Genomic DNA, 8,204 nt, shown 5'->3' with positions numbered 1-8,204 from the left:
CACAATGTAACTCCAAGTCAATCAAATTTCTGGGATATCAGACTGTCCAGTTAGGAAGCCACGCTTATTGTGAATCAGTTTCACTTGGTGTTGTGGAAATTAAACAGACACAGGTGGAAATGAGAGACAATTAGCAAGATCACTCCAAAAGAGGAATGGTTTTGCAGGTGGTGACCAGAGACCATTTCCCTGTCTTCATCCTTTGGACCGTATTTTTGGAACACTTTTGCATTTGTCCAGTGTTCTCACCACTAGAGGGATCATGAGGAGCATCTACAACCCACAGAAGCTGCTCAGGGAGTGATGCTCATCCAAAATGGCACGTCCATTCGTGCTGTGGCAAGAAGGTTTGTTGTGTCTCCCAGCGCAGTGTCCAGAGCATGGAGGAGATACCAGGAGACAGGCCAGTACACCAGGAGACCTGGGGGGGGGCGACCGAGGTCAACAACCCAGCAGCAGGACCGCTATCTGCTCATTTGTGCACGGAGAAACAGGAGAAGCACCGCCCGAGCCCTACAAAATGACCTCCAGAGGGCCACAAATGTGCATGTTGGTCCTCAAACGGTCAGAAACCGACTCCATGAGGGAGGTATGAGGGTGGTATGAGGGGGGTATGAGGGGGGTATGAGGGGGGTATGAGGGCGTTGGGCCGGTGCTTACTGCCCAACACCGTGCAGCCCGATGGGCATTTGCCCGAGAACACAGCGATGGGCAGATTGGCCAATGATGCCCTGTGCTCTTCACGGATGAGAGCAGGTTCACCCTGAGCACATGTGACAGACATGACAGAGTCTGGAGACGCCCTGGAGAACGTTCTGCTGCTGCAGCATCATCGAGCATGACCGGTTTGGTGGTGGGTCAGTGATGGTCTGGGGAGGCATTTCATTGGAGGGCCACACAGCCCTCCATGTGCGAGCCAGAGGTTCCCTGACTGGCATTGGGGACCGGGATGAGATCCTCAGACCTATTGTAAGACCATATGCTGGTGCTGTGGGCCCTGGGTTCCTTCTGATGCCTGATAATGCCAAGCCACATGTGGCAAGAGTGTGTCAGCAGTTCCTGCATGATGAAGGTATTGATGTTCTGGACTGGCCTGCCCGTTCCCCAGACTTAAATCCAATAGAGCACATCTGGGACATCATGTCTCGGTCCATCCATCAACGCCACGTGGCACCACAGACTGTCCAGGAGCTGACTGATGCTCTAATCCAGGTCTGGGAGGAGATCCCTCAGGAGGACATCCGTGGTCTCATCAGGAGCTGCCCAGGCGTTGTAGGGAGTGCATTCAGGCACGTGGAGGCCACACACACGACTGAGGATGATACAGACTCGTTTGGAGGAATTTCCACAGAATTTGGATCAACCAGTGACCTGAGTTGTCACTTTGATTTTGACTATAATTTTGGATCCAGACCTCCAGGGGCTGAGAATTTGATTTCCATTTATCATTCTTATGTGATTTTGTTCTCAACACATTGCCCTACACTATGAATAAAGATTTTCATCCGAAAAATCTATTTGATTGATCTAGGATGTGTTTTTTGAGTGTGCCCTAAGTTTTTGTGAGCAGTGTATAAACATTGGAGGCAGTGTATACTAATTACTGCTGAGCTACAACATATACTTACTGGATCTACTTTGTGACGCTCAGACACCGAACAGGAGTAGAAAAGTGTCTCCTTCGTGGTCCGTTCAGGCAAAACAAAGGGACTCAATATAATGGATTTTCTTCTGAAACTAAACTACATCAAAGTCGGTTTAAAAGCTCCATCGATGGGAGAGTTTGTGACGGGGCTGAACTCTACAGGGACAGGATTTAAGTCTGTGCTAAAGTGTGGAAAGGTCACATTTCAGACAGAGGCACAAGTGAGTGGACAATTCAACACAGAGTATTTGTAAAACATTGCCTTTAATCAGGATTATTATACAGGAAATGGACATGATTTATACATTTGTTGTTCATATCTTTCAATGAGATAAATCTACATCGATTACGGCTGGTGACGAAGGACTACAAATGTTATCGATTCAAATGGACCCGACTGACTGTTTTTAGCATCAACCAAAGCTAAAAACTTAGGTATTTTACAGAAATCTACAAAAATTACAACTTGTTCAGTGCTATACATTTACAGCACATTTGTTGAGTGGATCAGAGGAAATACTGCTTTTGTTTTGTTGAAAATGAGGACGGAGCAGAACTTTAGGAATGCGTCTTGACTTAAGTTAATTTAGAACAGTTTGAGGAGCTGAGAAAAGCTAAAATACAATCTGTTTTAGTTACAGTTAGGTGCAAATCAACAACATTAGACGATCCAAACGGAGAACCTGGGACTCACGTCAGGTTTTAATATTACTTTATATAAAGGCTCATGTGGCAGCGAGTCCGGGCTGAAGGCTGGGTGACGAGACCAGAAAGAAGCCTGTGAAACCTACAGGTACAAAGGTGGGTTTGGAAAATACATCCCTGGACGTCGGGTGTTATAAAACGCAGTTACACAAAACGACAGCAGAGGGCGCAAAAATATAAACAAGCTTGAACAAGGACTTGATGAAAGTCTCGGCTAATCCGGGAAACTTTGCAGAGTTTGTACAGCTCTTCCTATTTGTCCTTTAGCTGTTAGCGTTAGCATCGCAACATGCTAATGGGAAAAAATGGAAAATTTGGCAAAAATGTTAAAAAAATAAATACAAAGGGGGGGGGTTAATATCGTTGAAGTACCTGTATCGAAAAAAAGAAAAGAAAACTATACCCAGCCCTAAACCTCACCATACTTTAACACATTGAGTGTTTGACAAAGCTGAGCGGCTTCACACGGAAGATTCTGAGTTTTTAAATGGTTAAAATCGGTCCAAGGATGACTGAGAAACATCCTGTTAAAGTCTTCAATCCAGAACCGGGCTGTTTAAATGCACACGCCATAAAAAGAGATCGAGAACACGCGTGTTTCAAAACATGTCAACAATGAGGTCTTTGAAAATTGACCTGAAACAAATATATTTAGGCATTTGCCTTATAACGTTGGTGTCAGGAGAGAGAGGAGGAGAGGGAAGGAGAGGAGGAGAGGAGAGGAAAGGGGAGGAGAGGGGAGGAGAGGGGAGGGGAGGGGAGGAGAGGGAAGGAGAGAAGGAGAGGGGAGTAGAGGGGAGGAGACGAGAGGGGAGGAGAGGAGGAGAGGGGAGTAGAGGGGAGGAGACGAGAGGGGAGGAGAGGGAAGGAGAGGAGGAGAGGAGAGGAAAGGAGAGGAGAGGGGAGGAGAGGAGGAGAGGAAAGGAGAGGAGAGGGGAGGAGAGGAGGAGAGGAGAGGAAAGGAGAGGAGAGGGGAGGAGAGGGGAGGAGAGGGAAGGAGGAGGAGAGGAGAGGAAAGGAGAGGAGAGGGGAGGAGGAGGAGAGGGGAGGAGACGAGAGGGGAGGAGAGGGAAGGAGAGAAGGAGAGGGGAGTAGAGGGGAGGAGACGAGAGGGGAGGAGAGGAGGAGAGGGGAGTAGAGGGGAGGAGACGAGAGGGGAGGAGAGGGAAGGAGAGGGAAGGAGAGGGAAGGAGAGGGAAGGAGAGGGGAGGAGAGTGTTAAAATGGCTTCACATGACTTCTCCAGTCATGTGTTTGCTTTGTTCAAACTGGTCTGTGAAGCCGTCGGCGACAGAAGGACACTTTTGTAGGAACACATGGTCATTTCTGGGACTTTTAACATGACAAACTATGGAAACTATCAATTTGTCTATTTTAAAGGTGCACAATGTAACTCTTTTTGTGGAAAATAACTTAATATTTGCGTGTATTTGACCTTTTAGTGACTCAGTGGCGTTATTGGTGCAGCCTGACACCTTTTCTTTCCCTCACAGTGGCCTTTATGACACTCTAGGATCAGTTGTTTTCAGGTTTCTGGCCCGTTTCTGGTCCGAACCTCCAAAAACAATTGATCCTGCAGCGTCACAAAGGCCCCTGTGAGGGAAAGCACAGGTGTCACGCTGCTCCCATAACGCCACCGAGTCAGTAAAAGGTAGAATATGCACAGATATTAAGATTTTTTTTCCACTTTAAAAGATCCATATTGCAGCTTTAAGTGTATATTGGGGTGTGGGCCGGATTTAAATGTGTGCAAATTTAACTAAAAATGACTAAAAGGGAACAAATGTAGCCTCACGTCTCCATTTCTGGTTTAAAGGTAATGTACGCGGCCTTTAATCCCGGATTACTCCTGATCTCGGTGGTGCTGAGGGCAAGTCTTTGGTCCACATCACCCAGCCTCGTCTCACAGCCGCTACAAAACCTTCTGTTACTGAAGCTGCTAAACAAGATTACATTATTGCACAGATTTCACAGCAAATAAGGCAAAAAAATTAAAGTGCCAAAAAGAAAACACATGTTAATTTCTACAGTAAAAAAAAAACGTTGCTCTGGAAAGGTGATGCAAAGTGAGGTAGCGTGATTGGATAATGGACCTCTCCTGCGTCTTCAGCTTCTTGTCGTCAAAATGATTGAATTTCTTTAATCATTAAAATCCCACAATAAAAACAGATTTCAGTCATAGATACGAGGAACCAAACCAGGAAGCAAAAAGAAACATTTACAGCTTAACACAGATGGTTTCAGTCCTATTTTTATATATGTTTTTAAATGTTAGTGTAATTTTAGCCTGATTTGGCCCTGGTTTAATATTCTTTAAGTCTTTAAGTCTTAATTTGACAAACTATGAGGAAAAAATGAATTGCTTGTTGAAATAAGTCTGTAGTAACTTCCCTTTTTCACCCATAACACAGAAAAGTGTAGTCTTTAAAATAAATATTAAGCCATAGATACAGACGGCGTCGCTGCGGGAGGAGACCCTCAGAACTGGGTCCTCGTGGATGTTTCGTTTGCAGATTGTTCGGTAGAAATGAAGAACCACAGAGGCAAAAAGGAGAAGCGGCGTTCGGGCCTAGCGTGTCAGCTAGTGCGTTTGCGGCTGAATGTATTTTTCCTATAGCCGTTAGCATTAGCCACCAAACATCGCAAATTAAGAGCGATCCAGATGTTTTCAGCTGTTGTCAATCCACCACATTGAGGTAAAACCCTGGTTAGAAATCAGACTTTACTTTCCATACAAAATGGCCTCCGAGCTCGGGCTGAACGATTAGATAAACGACGAGATAAACATCCAATGGCCACTAAACACCGACTTATAAGACGCTACTTATAAGAAGCTACAGAGATCAAAGAAACGCCATGAAAAGGACAAACGTACCTCACCGTACTTTAGTATTTATTCGTATGGGAGTAGAAAGTTAAAATGGGATTTATGGACGTATTAGTAGGAACAGGCTCAGAGCTGAAGGCATTTCTATGATTTCAACGTGAAAAAAAACGGCACTTGAAGCTAGCATTAGCATGTAGCATGAAGCTAACGTTAGAATCCACTGGAATACTTACGAGTTTGGGCTTCTCCGTGCGTCTGCATCTTTATTCAGAGGAACAAACATCCATAATCCAGCGTTGGTTTGTGTCTGCACGTAGTTATTCTGCCGTCTGTATCTAGAACTTGCACATTATCGGCATCAGAATCCAAAACAAAGCAAACTCACTGATTCATAAACCTTCTCGAGCTGCTTCACCGTCACCTTACTTGAAGTTAACAATACTTTATATATTAACAAATGAATGGCCAGAGTCTGTTTGATGAGCATGATTTGAAACACCTCGTGTCCAGACGAAAGAACACAGACCAACGACACGCTTTTAAATACGGGAGGAAGAATTGGTGAAGCTTCACAGATAACGACACATTCACACATTCATAAAGCATCGTTAAACACTTCCCTAATCAGCAGAGAATCACCTTCAAGCTTTACGAAATGTGTTACGTGTTGAGTTATTTGAAAGAATGACCAATTTTCTTTTGTCTTTTCCAAAACAATTCCACTGAAAAAAAAGTTTCCTCTTCCCCTCCCGCGCCGCTACTGGACCACGATGTAGTCGGACACGGACTCGACCCGCTTGAGGGCGTTCCGGGCGATGATCTGCTCGATGGCGATGTACGTCCCGGCCAAGAACCCCACGAACCCGATCAGGCTGATGAGCAGGTTCTTGAGGACGACCACGGGGGACAGGCCTTCGCTGTGGAAGACGGCGATCTGGAGCAGGGGGGGGAAGATCAGGGCCAGGAAGCTGCTGCTGACCGAGCCCACCAGGGAAATGACCAGGTCCAGCTCCGGGATCAGCACGGCCAACGCGCCTGCAACGCACAGAGAATGTACATTACACAATCCATCAATACATGAGCAAAAGTACAGGAAGTCACCGGTTAAATATTACTCCAGTAAAAGTAAAGGCTGCCCAGGCAAAGGTGCTCAGTATCCAAAGTAGAAAGTTTTATATACGTTTAAATATGCACAAAACTTGCACCCTCTGTACGGCAACACCACAGGGACAAACCTTCCTCCTTGTTGCGAGTCAGCGCCACCTACTGTTCATAGTGTGCATTGTTAGGCTTCTAAAATGAACTAAACAGATGGACACATTTACTTTTTACTTTGGAGGCTTTGTAAAAAAGTTTTCTTCAAATGTAGTGGAGTAAAAGTCGTTCTCAAAAAAATGCCATAAATTCCAGACTATTGGGCGCACCTGAATGTAAGTAAGTAAGTACTTACTTACTTAAGTACTTACTTACTTACCTGAATATTAGCTGCACCATCAAAATGTGTTTTGTTTTTTACATAGAGAGGCGCCTTTAGGCCACTGGAAATACTGGACTTTTCTCTTTATGCGTGGTCTGTTTTACCGAGACAACAGTGGCCTACAGGTACATTTATTACGTTATCACGTTATTAAAGTGTTTCAGAACTTTGATTATGTCATTATTTATTGAAGCCAAAGTGCTGCACAGGGGGTGTGGCCGTGTTTAGAGCCGCCCCCCTCGGCCTGTGAAGCCCATCCATCCATTTTCTTCCACTTTATCCGGGTCGCGGGGGCAGCAGCCTCAGCAGAGACGCCCAGACTTCCCGATCCACACACACCTCCTCCAGCTGTTCTGACCCGAGGCGACACCAGGCCAGCTCGGAGACATAGTCCCACCACCGTGTCCTGGGTCTTCCACGAGGCCTTGTCCCACTAGGACATGCCTGCGGGAGGCGACCAGGAGGCATCCGGAACAGATGCCCGAGCCTCCTCAGCTGCTCCTTTCGACGTGAAGGAGCAGCGACTCTACTCCGAGCTCCTCCCGGGTAACTGAGCTCCTCACCCGATCTCGGAGGGTGCGCCCAGCCACCCTGCGAAGGAAACTCATTCCGGCCGCTTGTATTCGCGATCTTGTCCTTTCGGTCATTACCCAAATCTCATGACCATAGGTGAGGGCGGGAACGTAGATCGATCGGTAAATCGAGAGCTTTGCCCCGACTCAGCTCCCTCATCACCACGACAGACCGATACAGCGACCGCATCACTGCTGACGCCGCACCGATCCTTCTATCGATCTCACGCTCCATCCGTCCCTCACTGAGAACAAGACCCCGAGATACTTGAACTCCTCCACTTGAGGTAAGGACTCCCCACCGACCTGTAGAGGGGAAGGAGAACCATGGCCTCAGATTTGGAGGTGCTGATCCTCATCCCGGCCGCTTCACACTCTACTGCAAACCGCCCCAGAGCAGCTGAAGGTCCTGGTTTGTTGAAACCAACAGAACAACATCATCCGCAAACAGCAGAGATGAGAGTCTGAGGCTCCCAAACCGGACACCCTCCGGCCCCTGGCTGCGCCTAGAAATTCTGTCCATAAAGGAATGAACAGAACCGGTGACAAAGGGCAGCCCTGGCGGAGACCAACACGCACCGGGAACAGGTCTGACTTACTGCCGGCAATGAACCAAGCTCCTGCTGCTCATACAGGGAACGGACAGCCCTTAGCAGAGGGCCCCGGACCCCATACTCCCGGAGCACCCCCCACAGGGCACCACGAGGGCCCCGGACCCCATACTCCCGGAGCACCCCCCACAGGGCACCACGAGGGCCCCGGACCCCATACTCCCGGAGCACCCCCCACAGGGCACCACGAGGGACACGGTCGAACGCTTTCTCCAAGTCCACAAAACACATGTGGACTGGTTGGTCGAACTCCCACGAACCCTCGAGCACCCAATGAAGGGTATAGAGCTGGTCCAGTGTGCCACGACCAGGACGAAAACCGCATTGTTCCTCCTGGATCCGAGGTTCGACTAAAACGCCTTGACACG

At 47.5% G+C, this 8,204-nt stretch overlaps 1 protein-coding gene across 1 annotated transcript in view; it reads right to left on the bottom strand.

The window, feature by feature from the left end:
* Positions 1-5,926: 5,926 nt before the first annotated feature.
* Positions 5,927-8,204, bottom strand: part of slc36a1 (solute carrier family 36 member 1) — an 80,027-nt gene continuing 77,749 nt past the window's right edge. The window contains exon 11 of the mRNA XM_079556311.1: positions 5,927-6,211. Coding sequence (XP_079412437.1) covers positions 5,934-6,211 — 278 coding nt within the window. The 3' untranslated portion in view covers positions 5,927-5,933. The remainder of the gene's footprint in view (positions 6,212-8,204) is intronic.

Source organism: Gobius niger, assembly GCF_951799975.1.
Source record: "Gobius niger genome assembly, chromosome: 5".
Taxonomy (NCBI): domain Eukaryota; kingdom Metazoa; phylum Chordata; class Actinopteri; order Gobiiformes; family Gobiidae; genus Gobius; species Gobius niger.
This window is presented reverse-complemented; position numbering and strand designations above follow the sequence as displayed.